The sequence below is a fragment of the Gasterosteus aculeatus genome, chromosome 4 (assembly GCF_964276395.1).
Source record: "Gasterosteus aculeatus chromosome 4, fGasAcu3.hap1.1, whole genome shotgun sequence".
In the NCBI taxonomy this organism is placed as follows: domain Eukaryota; kingdom Metazoa; phylum Chordata; class Actinopteri; order Perciformes; family Gasterosteidae; genus Gasterosteus; species Gasterosteus aculeatus.
This window is the reverse complement of record NC_135691.1, coordinates 27,608,569-27,625,133: the sequence shown is the minus strand read 5'-3', so window position 1 is coordinate 27,625,133 and position 16,565 is coordinate 27,608,569. Positions and strand designations below refer to the sequence as shown.

The 16,565-nt window shown below is 42.6% G+C and overlaps 1 protein-coding gene across 1 annotated transcript; it reads right to left on the bottom strand.

The window, feature by feature from the left end:
* Window positions 1-352: 352 nt before the first annotated feature.
* Window positions 353-10,649, bottom strand: LOC120817138 (fibulin-1-like). Its single transcript, XM_040172993.2, has 16 exons — window positions 10,595-10,649; window positions 10,218-10,326; window positions 9,352-9,487; window positions 9,025-9,178; window positions 8,587-8,695; window positions 8,234-8,369; window positions 7,927-8,077; window positions 7,589-7,633; window positions 7,346-7,435; window positions 6,433-6,576; window positions 6,195-6,317; window positions 5,790-5,921; window positions 5,587-5,710; window positions 1,549-1,685; window positions 818-958; window positions 353-696 (listed from the first exon to the last, which is right to left on the bottom strand). Exons 1-16 carry the CDS (start codon window positions 10,647-10,649, stop codon window positions 557-559), a joined length of 1,926 nt encoding a protein of 641 aa, XP_040028927.2. The 3' UTR covers window positions 353-556.
* Window positions 10,650-16,565: the final 5,916 nt, after the last annotated feature.

The window sequence follows — 16,565 nt, the reverse complement described above, 5'->3', positions numbered from 1 at the left end:
ACATTATTCGAACATATTCTTAGACACAAAATAATATCCAATAATTTCTTGAGACAAAAATTCTGTACAGACTGAGCTGCGGCTGCACTCGCATATGAAATCCATTCACATAGAGAGGATCAATACATTCAGCCAGACTTTGAGACAGTTTTGAGGCAATATTTGCAGCAAAACCACTGTACAGACCTTCGGGGAATTCCATGTAAAGCAACAATTTCTTTATCACAGGATTTACCTCAGCATGGTTGCCCCCCTGTGTGACTGGCAGTGTTGCAGACATTCCCAGTAAAGTATTCTCTGGTTGAGGGGATTGTATGGTTGATGGGACACAATCAATGTTGACAGCAGCAGCTTCCATAGATGAAGGGTTTTATTATCCATTGAAGCAGGTCAAATCTGCTCTCATTGTAGATGAAATTGATCAAATATTGAGAGCCCTCGGTCTAATATGAATGTTAAATTCCTGCGATGTTGGTTGGTCCGTCCACCATCAACAAGCATCAAATGGACTGAATATAATTTGGTGAACAACTAATGTATCTCTCAATTGCTTTGCTCAGAACCAGAACTCAGAGATGAAGAAACGGATGATGACAATGTTGCGATAAGAAACAACCCCTGACTTGACATAATTCACAGCCACCTGGAACACAACGTCTTTGGGACCACGGAGAGATTTCATCTGACGAACCACACCTGGGGGATGACAAACACAGAACATACATTTGTGGAGACGTATGAGCAAATGCAACATTGGTATATCTTCTTCTTTGCTTTCCAAAAAAAAAATAAATCACTGCCTAGTCTTTAAACTTACCAACAAACATGCCCTTGTAGGAACGCTTTATCACATCAAAAGAGGACTGGTCGTCTGCAGCCAGGATGTTAAAGAAAACATCTGTGCCACCGGGTAGATGAGCATAGTTAGCCGCTGCAGATGTTTGCAAGGAAGCAATTTCTGTGGAAAGAATTGGTTTAAAGTCTGTATTCATCTGATAGTAGTAAACCACAGTGCATTTGTCCTTTAAATAATATCCCACTCGTACTTATTGTATAATTGGACAATTGTGGGTTGAAACAACTAATTGAATCTTTTGTATTGTGGCAGATTGTGAAAAACTATTAAGGCCAAAAAAACTCAAGCAGTGAAAATTAATACTATGTAAATAACTGCATTCAAGCCTCATTGTGGATTTCCTACAAATCAGGAATTAAGAATTTAGTGAGCAGTAAAGTTTCTTATTTTACTTACTATTTACTACTTTATTCAATTTAATTTAATTCCAGAAACAGCAATCTAACTGAAATGTTGAATCAACGAAATTCACCAACGTCTGCTCAGGTTAACTTTCACTTGATTATAATTACCAAATTAAAAGGTTCTGCCATATTAAGGAACATGGGACTCAGCCAAATCATATGATTCAGACTACTACAACATACTTATCACTATAGTCAAACAGCCCATAATGTCTAATTGCATATGCCGGTGTACCAATCGGAGTTGCACACATACGAAGACCACGCTGCACGTCCACGGTGTCTTACCTTTTGGTGAACTGATGGCTCCGAAGGCTGGCAAGGAGACGGAGATGTAGCTTATTAAGTTGATGGGATAGTAATAGCAGGCAGCATCCTGAGGACGGCAGACCTTAAAACAATTCCAACTGGCCGATGTATCTTTTCTGAATACGAAAAGGATAAACAGGAGTTATGGTAAGTCTGTCGGATGTAAAGATGGAGAAAATGGGGTGGAAATGGAAATGTATTACATATTTTCTAAAGATAAGGTCAGGAACGGTTGTAAGCGGAGACAGGACTCAAGCGCAAAGTTTCAAACAAAAAGACTTTAATAGTCACAAGATCCAAAATCCAACTCAAAAAATGCCAAGGGGACAAAAAGCAGGCGGGACCAGGAGCAAGAGACCACAGGATTCGCAAACCTGCAGACATCACATCCGACATTTAACAGTTAACCTCCAACAACGACGCGACAAGTGACAGGAGACACACATGACTTAAATACACAGGGAAGGTGCAGGTGATTGGACACAGATGGAAACAATCACAACACGGCAGACAATCACAGGGGATGACAAGGCAGGAAGTGAAGTTACCCAAGGACACAAGAGGCAGAAATCCTTAAAATCCTAATTAGTCGTCTTAGCATTTAGAGGGGACGGGGGGTTGTTATAAGATACAGATTCAAGAGAATAACTGTCATAATTTATATTTATTTATTTTAATCAGCACAATGCCAGACACAAATATTATCTCACCAACACGGCTACTGGTCCTTTGGTGTCATTTTCAGCAAATCAACTGACCACCCAATAGCAACCCTAAAATCCCTATCCATTATGTGAGCCGTAATGCTGCTCCACCACTAATTGAGCCCCCATGCTGGCTGAGCCCCAGGTGGCCATAAATAAATGCCACGCCATTTTTTATCTGCTAAGCAGAGGCCTGTTTGATCTTATAGTGGGGTTGCTTGGAGCAGAACATTAGAAAGGACCACAGCGAAGGAAGGGCGAGAGTAGTGGCAGAAACTATTGCCCGCGTGTGATTGTGCATCAATATATTTATTTGAACACATAGGGGGTACACATGAAGGGAAGCTGCTGCAAAAAAAGAAAGGTAGAGGAGACTTCTATCATGCACATGAACCATCCTTTCAGTATTGGAAAAATTGCTAATGAGCCCAATCTAGTGGTCCAATGTCCTAACCTTCTTCTGTAGGTACTGTTACCAGAAATGCTAGAATAAATAACTAAAATAAAGATATTGAGTGTTTAAAACAGAGGGAAAACAAAGCTTTAAAAAAAATTCATCAACCTAGCATATCAAAAATGCTAATCAATTAACAATTATGACGTTAAGTTATGAAGTCACTTTAAAACAGTGGTTCCGGGACGTTTTGGGGTGAGCCCCCTTCTGATGATGTAGAAACATTGAAGGGTCCCTGAACCCCAAACCCAAATGGGTCCTATCTTCTATGTTTTAAATAATTGCATTATAAGATATGATCTCAGGTCGTGTGGTGGTCAGGACTATCGCCTAACAGCAAGAAGGGTACAGGGTTTGATTCTGCCCAGTGGTCGTTCTGTGTTGAGTTTGCATTGCATGTTCTTCCCTGGCTTCCTCCAACAGTCCAAACACATGTAAATTGTTTGTTTTTTTGTCTCTGTTTCAGCCCTGCGATGTGAGTAATCCAGGGTGTACAGGGTGTACCCCTTTCCCACCCAATGAGGGCTGGTATTGACTCCAGACCCTCTGCGACCCTCTATGGAGGATAAGCGGCTTTGAAAATGACTGACAATATTTTATGGTTATATAACCATAAAATGTTGTTTTGTCTTTTTAAAATAAGTACATTTTACCTCACTATTACACTTAATGTATTACCATCTTTTTTAATGAAATAGTAGAGCTATCAATCTTATATAGTGCACCAACTTGTTTGCAACTGTGTTTTTAATTATTGTATTTTAGTGTTTTACCGGTCTGCGTGTCGGTGTGCCCCGTACTGCAGTTTCAATAATCCCCAAGTTTTGAAACCACTGCTGGAAGGAACTATTTTGCATCCGAATGCTGCTGCTGAGACCCCCCTCTCAACTCTTTCTTCCTCTCTAGACTCTCTTTGCCCTCTTTCGACACAACGGACTGGCAAATCCCCTCCGACTCCGTGACTGTCTCAACCGGTGCGTGCCATGAGAGCCACCATGCGAGCGTCGGAAAGGAGATGGCGTAAATATAAACGACTTGATGACCTGCTTGAATTTCAATCTCCTCTCTCCTCTTTTTCTGCTTCTACCTCTGCTCTCTTTTCAACCTCCTTGAACCCCCTAGTCCTCCTCCCCCCTCCCCCCTTCTTCCGGGAGACTTTGTCAACTACTTTACCAAGAAAATAGCTGACATACGCTCCTCTTTCTCAAACCCACCTCCTACTTCTTGCGTCCCACTGACTTCACCTCTATTGCCCTCACTTTCCTCTTTCATCCGCCTGTCTCCTAACCAAATTCGTACCCTAGTAACCTCTGCCCGTCCGACCACCTGCCCTCTTGACCCCATTCCATCACATCTTCTACAATCGCACCTGACCTTCTTCCTTTCCTCACCTGTCTCATCAACAATGTTATCTGGCTGTTTTCCCAATTCTCTGAAGGTGACAAGCGTTAACCCACTGCTGAAGAAACCTACCCTCAACCCTTCTGAAGAAAACAACTACAGACCGGTCCCTCTTCTTCCCTTTTTGTCCAAAACCCTTGAACGTGCAATCTTTAACCAACTCTCTCTATCCTCCCACCATAACAACCTCCTTGACCCCCACCAGTTAGGCTACAATGCAGGCCATTCCACAGAGACTGCTCTCCTTGCTGTCTCAGAGCAACTGCTAGAGCCGCCTCTCTCTCCTCTGCCCTCATCCTTCTGGACCTCTGCGCTGCATTTGACACAGTCAACCACCAGATCCTTATTTCCTCCCTTCAGGAACTTGGTGTATCAGGCTCTGCTCTCTCTATTCCCTCTCTGCACCAACTCTCTCGGCGCTGTCATTCGCTCTCATGGCTTCTCCTACCACAGCTATGCTGTTGACACCCAACTAATTCTCTCCTTCCCTCACTCGGACACCCAGGTGGCGGCTCGGATCTCTGCCTGTCTGACTGACATCTCTCAGTGGATGTCCGCTCACCATCTGAAAATCAATCCCGACAAGACTGAACTACTTCTATTTCTGGGAAAAGACTCTCCGACCCAGGACTCGATGGTCAACTTTGGGAACTCCGTGCTAACGCCCACTTTAACGGCTAGGAACCTCGGCGTCACACTCGACAGCCAGCTCTCCCTGACTCCCAACATCACTGCAACAACACGATCCTGTAGATACACTCTCTACAACATCAGGAGAATACGTCCTCTTCTCACTCAGAAGGCAGCACAGGTACTGATTCAGGCTCTTGTCATCATCCTCCTGGCCGGTCCTGGCCGGTCCTTGCTCCGAAATGCTGGAACGAGCTCTCTGAAGACACGAGGACCGCAGAGAGCCATCACATCTTCCACCGCAAACTAAAGACACACCTCTTCAGACTCTACCTCCACTAAAAGACTAACAAATTGTAGCACTTAAATTGTACTTGTAACGGCACTTATCCGTAGCAAATTTGCTTATTTGAGAAAATTGCACAAAATTGCACTCTCTTGTTTCGTGTTCTTCTGAGTTCGTACCCCTATGGTTGAATGCACTTATTGTAAGTCGCTTTGGATAAAAGCGTCAGCTAAATGACATGTAATGTAATGAAATGTTCTCTTGTGTAAGGTGAGTAAAATTATGATTGAGAAGATCAAAACCTACTGTAAACTCTCAGATGGATGATAAATCAGTTATCCAATATTTTAATTTTCTCGGGGGCTGGATGGGCTAATGGTGTGTGACAAACATAGCAACCGTGGCCAGATACAGATGTGCTGTCCTGAAGCTGACCAGCATCATCTCCAAACTTGAAAAAAGTATTGCATCCTGCTCAGCTAAGGACAACCAACCCTTTAATCCCAACAGCTCATCATTATCAAGCAGGCATCAGCACTCACCCGTGCCCTGCTAGCTGGAAGTATTGAGGACATGCCATGGACAGACACCGGAATCCTCCCAGGATGTTGAAGCAGCTTCCATGCAAAGAACAGTTATGTGTCCCTAGTGCACATTCATCAATGTCTAAAAACACAGGGGACATGTCATTCATCTACAATTCAGTTGATTTCATGTCAAGGGTACTAAAGGTTCCTCTCCTGACCTTGGCACGTGCGTTCATTTAGTGCCAGTTTGTAGCCTGTGGATGGGCAGGTACAGTGGAAACTGCCTGGGACGTTGGAGCAACTGTAGGAACACTGACGACCTCCATTATGCCGAGCGCACTCATCGATATCTGAGAGCAGCAGACAGGGAAATGTAGTTAGAAATAGTCAGTGAAATGTTTAGGTAACATGTGATCACATCACACTCGTAGCACTGGAGGAGCCACTGACTTTTGCTCATGTCTGCAACAGTTGGCTTCACACTCATTGACATCTGTCGAGACCTCAAAAGACCAAGCGCACAGTTTCTCCACAGTGTCTGCCGTCATGGACCCCTCTGTGTTCTCACATGTGTGGACGCAAAAGTGTTCATGGCAATTAATCGTGATGAGTTTGTACTGCACCTTCACACCGTGTGGTAATAGTGTTAAACATGAAGCCAATTCTGCATTCACAGCGGTACGTTCCCACCAGGTTGACACAGATGTTGCCGCCACATACATCTCCTGTACGACACTCGTCCACATCTGTAAACGCGAAGGGGGGTAAGACATAAGTAAGATGTCTAAACAAATGTATTGATGCAGCAAATGCAGTAGAAGACTTTAAACACAGGACATGATTCATTGCGACGGTATGTACCTTCACAAGACGTGCCCTCCGGATTTGGATGATAGCCTTGTCCACAGGATATTGTTTTCTTTAGACAAGTGTAGGAGCCCACTGTGTTGACACAAGTCTGTCCAGGCAGGCATGTACTGGTACGGGCCACACACTCATTCAAATCTAATGAGGAAACACATTAAGCAAAACCAGCTTAACATTTACCCGGGGATTGTTTTTACATGTGTGACACTACGCTTACCAATACACCTGACCAGGCTATTTTTAATTACACACAGAAGTGGTGTATAAACACGGCCTCCTAGTGACACCTCCGGCATTTTGGGTAGTTTTTCATGAGGTTCCATCCTTTATTGTAGTTTTCTTATGTTTCAACTCACACACACACACACACACACACACACACAGTCTCTCCACATGAATGTGAGTGTCTGATGACATCAGGACCGCAGAGCGCCTTCACATCTTCCGCCACAAACTAAAGAAACACCTCTTCAGACTCTACCTTCACTAAAAGACGAACATATTGTAGCACTTAAATTGTACTTGTAACGCCACTTATCTATAGCAAATTGTAAATTGGCTTATTTGATGAAATTGCACTTTCTTGTTTCTTGTTCTTCTGAGTTTGTATGCCCTGATTTTAAGTCACTTTGGTTAAAAGCATCAGCTAAATGACTTGTAATGTGATGAATGTTTGTTCTTGTTTAGAGAATAGGTTTGTGGTTGTATACTAATTGTTGTTCATTTAAAGTGGAATTCACCTGATTATCATTAAAAAATGATGGAATAACATTCCATCCTGAACGGAGCTATGAATGAGGAATTTCACGACAATCCATCTGATAGTTATCAGATATTTTACTCTGGTCTGACCAACAGTCTGCCATGCTAATGCTATTACAACCACACTTTTCTTTACATTACTCACCTTGACAACTCACTCCATCTTTTTGCAGTTCATAACCAGCAAAGCACGTACACGTACCGTCACCTTCACACAACTGGGAGCAGTTTAAGTCTGAAAGCAGCAGAGACACACGGGAAGAAGGAGACATTAATGTGTACAGTGTGAGTCCTACATCACAGGAATCATGTCACTGGCTGGTGTCTAAACCTCCTAAAGCTCTTCTTATAACAATGGAGATCACATTATGAAACGAAGGTGACAAACCTCTACACGTGTCCAAACCCTCCCGAGGGCTTTCTGTCACTAGTGCTGTGGAGGAGAAAAGTCTTTTTGAAATGAAAGCATAGGGTAAAACACCTCATCACACATTGGAACTCCAAAAAGCTCTTTGGCCTTCCCATTGACATACGCTTATTGCTTTGGCCTTTAATTCACATCAGCAAGAGACTTTTGCTTTAAACCCCTTACTGTGTGCAAGTGGCAAAGATTGCTGATTATTTTGAGCGTCACAGATAGACAGAAGTCATTCTGTCTAGATAAGATATGGTGGAGCAAATTTAGACTCCAAAGACTGAAAGCACAACATTGTTTCCATATCTTACCATTTGTTGTCGGTTTGATTACTGTTGTGTTTTTTTCACAGCAGGCTTTAGCTGAGTCCAAACACTGTCTCCCAGGTAAGAAACCCTGGAAATCACAGCTGGAATTCTGGCTCGCTGTCATCAGGCCGAGCAAACAGCAGTCACAGCACATCTGAACAGGAGACAGTGAGGGTGAGACAGCGGAAGATACGCAGCTGAAGATGAAGGAATCTCATCTCTAAAGTGATAATGTTGATTTATTAGTTTGCGCACAAGAAAGAAACGGACATGTGAAGGTTGAAGATATTGACATTCGGGAAGAGATAACCTTAGACACTTGGGTTTCCCAGGGCTCTCCTTGGAACAAGAGTCTCTGGCAGGTCCCTTCCTTCTTGGCCATCTTCATGCCGTTATTGCAGAACCACTCTGATACTGCTGCTGAACAGCACTGCCCCTTGGAGATACTGTGAGTAAACAGCAGACTCTTAGTTTATCAAAAGACAAACTGTATCCTGCTACTTTACAGGACACACACATTTGACAGACAAAAATGTCATTTGAAGAGTTCAATTTGTTTTAGTTTTTGATGGATGAACATGGCTTTCCCTCTGTACTGCCCAATCTTCGGTCCCTGGGTGGCATTCTAAGACCCTCTTCTTTGTTTAGCCAGGTGTTGGTTACCTGCAACTGTAGGACGAGGAGAAGAAGAAGAGGGATCTACAGTCTTGTCCTAAAAGGGCCCGATCCCTTCCACGCTGACAGCACATCTGTACAGCATGAAGCTCAATCTCTGCAGAGTAATTACAAAGCAGAGGCATGATGGTTAAACAGCACGAGTGCCCCCAAGTTCAAGTGATAAAAATGTGCGTTACCCCTTTTGAATAAGGTACCCTTAGACAGGACTGGTCACTAAAGAAGAGAATTCCAGGTGTAAGAGAAAACTACTGCATGCGAAGCGTGTATAAAAGCGTTTGGGGCTCCAGAGGGATCAACTGGATCCCTGATGAATCACCTCAGATGATGTCACACAAGTTTTAATCTCTTGGAAATTCATGTTTTTTATGTTTTTAATTCTGGGGATGCAACGTATCATATCCAAGTATTCAACCGATCTCTTACCATTTTCATTTGGTCCGATTTCTACCGTTGTACTTTTTTCACAGCAGGCTCTGGCTGTGTGCAAACACCTTTCCATCAACAACAAACCCTGGAAGTTGCAGTTGGAACCTCGGCTCGCCGTCATCCGGCCGAGCATACAGCAGTCACAGCACGTCTGAACAGAAGATGGGGAGGGTGAAACAAGAACAAGAGACAGTCAAAAAAGAACAAATCTTATCTCTAATGCGATATCGTCAGAATCACTAGTACATTAGTTGTATTGTTTGTAAATACAGGAATTAATGGACATTTGTAGCTTGAAGATATGGCCATTAAAGAGAAGATAACCTTAGAGATTTGGATTTCCCAGGGTTCTCCTTGGAAGAAGGGCGTCTCACAGGCCTCTTGCCACTCGGCCATCATGACGCCTTTGTCACAGAGTCCCACTCTTACTGCTGCTGAGCAGCACTGCTCCTTGGTGATGCTGTAAATAAAGGGCAGACATTGAGCTCAATCAGGAGAGAAACTGCAGACTTTGTAGGTGGCCGTAATTTAAAATAACAATGGTAATGTATTGTAACTTCTCATTATTTTTATGTAATAAGGATGTTATATTACTTCAAGCTCAAAAAGTCTCTCTCCTTCTACTATTCCTAAATTTTCCCTCCACAGACCTCCATTTGGACGAGAGGTGGACACCGAAGAAAAGATTATGCATATTACATAATCAGGACCACCCTTTCCACTACATACTGAAGGAACAGACGACACACTCATCCTGCTCCACTGGAACAAGGACGGATGAAAGAGATCATTCAAAGTTTTATCTGAGTACACAGCTTCAGACAAACTCAACTGCATATTTTCTCGTCTCCCGAGTGAAGGCTAGGTAACATCCATTTACTGTTTGTCTGCATGCAAACAATATTCAGAGTGAAGCAGGAAGAAATCCAAGAAAACAACGACACACTGATGAATTGCCAATACATAATGTGTTAATCCTCTCCTTTGGCTCACAGGATTTGCACATATCCCACAGGAAAACTACAAACACGCATTTCACGTATATTAGTCCAATATCATTTATGTTGTCCCTCAGGGTGACAAACACATGTTTGACAACTATTCACGCATTCCCACTGTGCCCAGTCTTTGGTCCCTGGGTCGCATTCGCAAAGGAGTCCCAGTCCTTTGTAAAATCAGGTGTTTCTTACTTGCAGATGTTGGGAGATGAGATGGGAGGGGTGGATGTACAGTGTTCTCCTGCAAGGGCCCGATCCCTTCCATCCTGACAGCATCTCTGTACAGTAGAAAGCTCAAACTCTGAGGATTAAATACACAGAAGAGGAAAGATGGATTAAGAGCTTCCCCCAACCCCAAGTGCTAGTGAATGAATGAGTTTTAGTTAAATTGGGCTCACACTTGTCAGTTAGACAGATAGTGTTGGACAACGTTACCAAGCAGTATCTTACATAAGGATACAATATGCCCCCAACTTGGATACTGTATTAAAGGTGTTCAAATTGAATCAAACCTTAAATAAAGACTCAAAATTGGCATTTCAATGCCAGAATTTAGCAGTGCGTCTTACCTTGTGCATTCAGAACTCTGCATAAGGAAAGCAAAAGTATTGTCCACAGTGCCATCATACTAACTTGCAGATGTTTCCTTCTCCAATCGTCTAACCGTCTGTTATTCTAAATTACCGAGATGATAAGCAGCTGAACATCTGCAGTGGCGCTGTGTTTGTCTCCTGTGTGAAAATGTCTCTTCAAGGAGGATAACTTCTAAGTCAGAGAAGCAGGAAAAGACTCAGGCCTCGACGAGTGGGGATGAGATATCCGTGCGGTGAGGGCGGACCTGTCCTTGGTACATCCCAAATATCTAAGGCCCAATCCCATGCGTCCAGCTTTCCCTGCACCACGCGAGGAGAGAGGAAACAAAGATTTTGAAGAGAAATGAGACGTCCTTTCCTCGGTCACATCTGGATCATCTGTCAGTCTGCTTCAACAGCTGGAAAGACTAAGGCTAAATTGTATATGTAAAAGTGGTCAAGCATGTCTCTAGATTATCTAAGTGTCACGGCACTGCTGTGACTCTGGTCTTCTTTTTGTGCTGTTTATTTGGTGAAACCTTCCAGTTTCCTATTTTCTCTGAGGCCACTCCAGAGTCTAAATCGTAGCCCAGCAACCAGCACTTAGGCCGCTTTACCTCCGTCCTCTGCTCTACCAGTCACCAGCACCTTCCCCTGCTGGCTTGCCTTCCAGCTACTGTCTGACTCCCGTCCCACAAATACCCTTTTCCAATTAAAGTTCACTTCTTTACCTACTGTGCAGACTCAGCGTAACACTGAGAGGGCTACCAGTGATGTCTCAAGAATTCTTGACCTGAAAAAAAACACCAAGGCTATTTTTTGATAAAACATTTTATAGATTACGACCTCCCATTTACATCAGCAAGACACTTTTATCTCATATCAACTGTTTTCGCTGCTCTGCCCTAAGCAACGTGTTCTGATTTTTCACGAAAGACAAAATCTACAAGACACTTCACAATCTCCAAAAGCTTGATGGGCCCTGACTGAGTGGACGATCCACCCCAGTTAACTTAAACACCAAGGGCAGGGACTTATTAGCCTTGAATGGCATAATTGCATAGTGACAGTTACAGGGAGCCCCAGTCACCTTCCTCCCTTGACTCGATTAACTCATTTACAAATAATTAGCATTTTACAGAATGGGCCCCTCAACCAGGAGGAGGGGGGGCGGGGGGGGGGGGGGGGGGGGGGGCAGCTCCAGTGTCCTGGGTTGTACAATGGTTTCACATTAAAAAGTGGATGATTTATTCCACAAAAGTTGTGCGTGACCCTGAACAGACTACCTTCCCCGCACAAAGGACGGAAAGCTTCCCAAAACCTGACGGCTTCCCCTCTCGCCCTCCCCGGCTTGGGGGAACTCCTCCAGCCAGCCGGATCTTTACCTTTCCCTCAAGCGTGGATTCTATCTACCGTACCGCTCCTGCCGCCTGGACCCCTGTGCCTCTCTGCCTCTCCAGCATCTTCCCCGGCCACGGATCCCGAACAAAGTCCCTCTGCTGCCAAAATAAAATCTTTTTATTTCTCTGAATCCCGCTTTTGAGTCCAACCCTCTTTCTAGCTACCACCCCATGACAAAAACAACAACTTAAAACACCCTGAACTTCTCCGTACATGGGACCAGCCTTCTAAAGCCTTGACCTCGCCTGCAGGGTCTCCAAAACCACAGCTGCTCAAAACACAAGTACTGCGAGCTCTCCATTGTGCCCAGACACCCATTCAATTTCAAGAAAGACTTCTGAACAAGCCTATTAAAAGTGAAAAGTTGTTGGGCTTGGACCTCCATCCAGTTGTAGGATAGACCAGGGGGCGGGATGCCGAGATGAGAGGAGGCATATCCCCCCACGGTCCAAACACCGTGGTGGTGGTGGTGGCGAATCAGTTGCTCCAATCCTCTGATATACCGGGTTTTCCTGCTGATTGGAGGTGTCAAGGCTGGTGGAGGGTTGACTTGACTGAATTTACGCCTAAGCATCATTTCGAAAGAGTTCCTTGGGGTCAGAAACCTCTAAGGGTCAGAAACGAGCCCGTTTGGTCATCCCAGCCAAACTAGGTTGGTGCTAGAAAACCCAAATTCATATTAGGCACAAAGGACAAATGTAACCTAACTAACACCCCCTTTTCATTGGTTTTCTTTTCCTTTTTTTAATTGCTGACGTAATCACCATATCACAGCTAGGAATTGTGTATTAATAATTCTAAAAACAGTAATAAGCTATTGTTTTTATAAAGTGTTTCAAATTTTCAGTAGCTAAGCTTTGTTAAAGTAATCTGCCCAGATGTTTCCTCGATGTAGTTCCGGAAAATTGCCTCGGTGAACTGTGAACCATATGAGCTCCAAGACCTTTTTGTTTAACTCTTTGATTCATGAAATGTTTTAATGAAAATATCAGAATAATTAGATATGCCTTCCTGTGTTCCTGACAACTTGAACATTAATTTATTCAAATGGAATGTTAGCATGGGTCAAATATAAAACAGTACACTTTCTATAAAGGCAACTTGTATAATGAGTTTATAAATAATAACTAATAACTTTGACATAAGATGACAACTTGATGGCATATACAGTGGGTACGAAAAGTATTCAGCCTTTTAAAATGTTCACTCTTTTATTGCAGTCATTTGCTAAAATCAAAAAAGTTTATTTTATTTCTCATAAATGTACACTCACCACCCCATCTTGACAGAAAAAAAACAGAAATGTAGAAGTTTTTACAAATTTATTAAAAAAGAAAAACTGAAATATCAAGTATTCAGACCCTTTGCTGTGACACTCATATTTAACTCACATGCTGTCCATTTCTTCAGATCCTCCTTGAAATGGTTCTACTCGTTCATTGGAGTACTGCTGTGTTTAATCAAACTGATTGGACTTGGACAGGCACACACCTGTCTATATAACTCCTTACAGTTCACAGTGCATGTCAGAGCAACTGAGAATCATCAGGTCGAAGGAACTGCCCAAAGTGCACAGCAACAGAATTGTGGCAAGGCACAGATCTGGCCACGGTTACAAAATCATTTCTGCAGCGCTCAAGGTTCCTAAGAGCACAGGGGCCACCATAATCTTTATATGGAAGAGGTTTGGGATGACCAGAACTCGACCAGAACTCGACCTGGCCGTCCAGCCAAACTGAGCAATCGTGGGAGAAGAGCCCTGGAAAGGTAAAGAAGAACCCAAAGGTCACTGTGGCTGAGCTCCATAGATGCAGTAGAGAGATGGGAGAAAGTTCCACAAAGTGAACTATCACTGCAGCCCTCTAGTAGTCGGGGCTTTATGGCAGAGTGGCCCAATGGAAGCCGCTCCTCAGTGCAAGACATATGAAATCCCGCATAGTTTGCCAAAAAATACAAGGACTCCCAGACTATGAGAAATAAGATTCTCTGGTCTGATGAGACCAAGATTCAACTTTTTGGCATTCATTCTAAGCGGTATGTGTGGAGAAAACCAACCACTGCTCATCACCTGCCCAATACAATCCCAACAGTGAAACATGAGGGTGTTTTTCAGCTGCAATGACACGACGACTGGTTGCAATTGAAGGAAAGATGAATGCAGCGAAGTACAGAGATATTCACCATCGTTCACCATCCAACCTGACGGAACTGGAGAGGATCTACAAGGAAGAAATGCAGAGGATCCCCAAATCCAGGTGTGTAAAACTTGTTTCATCATTGATTTCTGTACAGGTCAAAAGGGTGCTTCTACTCAATACTGAGCAAAGGGTCTGAATACTTATGACCATGTGATATTTCAGGTTTTCTTTATAAATTTCTAAATTTGTTTTTTTTCTGTCAAGATTGGGTGTTGAGTCTATATTAATGAGAAATAAAATTAGGCCGGAGGAACAACTGACTAACATTAGGAAGAACATTATGTTTTATATTTCTTCGATATAAAAGGAAAGATTTCTAAGTTTCATCCTTATCAGACCGGTGTCTGCCTGCTTTTCCTCTGACTTGGCACTCAAGACAGTGACTCCTAAATGAGCCCTGGGAAAGAAGTTTTTTATAATCATGTTGATTAAAACCAACTGACCTTGAGAAACCGCACAAAGTATTATTCACATATATTACCATAGTTTGATGGTACACAATCAATGTTGATAGAAAGTCCATAGATTAAGTCGTTTATTATCAATTGAAGCATGTTACATGTGGTCTTTCCATGTAGATGAAATTGATCAAATATTAAACAGTTACACAGATCAGCCAGTGGTCTACCATAATGACAACGAAGTGTGAATTAAAGTTAAATTCTTCCAGTGGTTAATAAAAGCCCCCGATACTTCTATAACTACAAATGTCGGTCCACTGTCAACAACCATCCAATGTACTCTCAATGATTTGGTAAATAACTGATGTAGTATTTCTCAATTGCTTTGCTCAGGACAAGGACTCCGAGATGAAGACATGAATGACGGCAATGCTGTGATAGGAAACAGTCCCTGACTTGACATAATCCATAGCCACCTGCAACACGAGGTCCCTGGGACCACGGATAGGTTTCACCTGATGGACCACACCTGAAGGATGACAAACACAGAACATACATATCAGAATATTCTTTTCAACAAAGGCTTTCATCAAAGATTGACTCCTGAGTGATAGCCAACTCTTTAAACTTACCAACAAACATGCCCCCGTGGGAACGCTTTACCACATCAAAAGAGGACTGGTCATCTGCAACCAACATTTTGAAGGAAACATCGGTTGCACCGTATACATGAGGATAGCTAGCCGCTACATTTGACTGCAAGAAAAGGATTTCTGTTGGAAGAATTGGTTGGAAGTTTGTATTAGTCTGATAGTAGTGAACCACAGAGTGCATTCTTCAAATAACCATGGACCTATACTCATGATTCATTTGAACGGTCGTTCTGTGAGATGTAACTAAATGTAAAAGAAAAATCTGATTGGAATAAACACTCAAAAATGAATATATTATATGTAAATAGTTTGTTACATCAAATTAAACGTTATTCCGCAACGCATAGACACATGCTAAGACCTGTACGTCCACCTTGACTTACCTTTTGGTTCACTGATTTCTTGGAAGGTTGCCAAGGAGAGGGAGATGTAGCGGATTAAGTCAATGGTATAGTCACGGCACTGGACGTCCTGAGGATGACAGGCCTTGTAACAGTTCCAACTGGCTGAAGTATCTTTTCTGGATATGAAAAGGATAAACAGCAGGTGAAAATGGGAAAAAATTAACATGTGCCAAGGACCATTGACCTCCATGATTTTCCCAAAAATGTATATCAATTAGTAACTTCAACTTCTTGCTTTGATAAACAATAATTCAATTTAAAGTCAATTTTTAGTTATTTTGAGGAATGCGTTTATGATTTAGATTTTAAGTGAGATGAAAAGATCAATACCTTTTAATGCCTGATTGATGCTGAGCCATTAACAATAACAAACTACTGAAGCACCATTCTAACTACGAGTGAATCCATATTTTTTCTACTCAACAAGAATAACCTTTTTGCCCTTCAATAATTGTGCAAAGGAGGTAAATAGAGAGCTGGAGCTCTGACTGAATATCAATGAAAATAAAAACTAGATTTACTTATCAACATATTTACTATATTACTTAAAACACTCAAAAGTAATCTCATAAAATCCAATATCATGTCTTCTAAAAGGTAAATGTTCTTGGGGACTGATGGTGTGTGACACACAGAGCAACCGTGGCCAGCTACAGATGTGCTGTCCTGTAGGGAAAAAGCCTCTTCCACAAATTCAGTAAGAAGTCTTACGAGATTATATCAATTGGAAGGTCCCATCCATAAAATATCAGGACGGTTGGTTAAAAAGAGAACGTTGTAGAAGAAACAAAGGATCCCACATGACCTTACTAACTCACCAACGGCTGAGTGAGAAAAACTAACTGTAAACTGCGGCAGGAAATATGTGCAAAATAAGAACACAGTCTTAATACTAAACGACAGAGGAGAAA

Coding starts and splice junctions, on each gene's coding strand:
- LOC120817138 (XM_040172993.2), bottom strand. CDS start 10,649: ATGGCACTGTGGACAATACTTTTGCTTTCCTTATGCAGAGTTCTGAAT. Junction 7,436..7,588: donor GGGTTTGGACACGTGTAGAG/GTTTGTCACCTT, acceptor TGCTGCTTTCAG/ACTTAAACTGCTCCCAGTTG. Junction 6,577..7,345: donor AGATGGAGTGAGTTGTCAAG/GTGAGTAATGTA, acceptor TTTCCTCATTAG/ATTTGAATGAGTGTGTGGCC.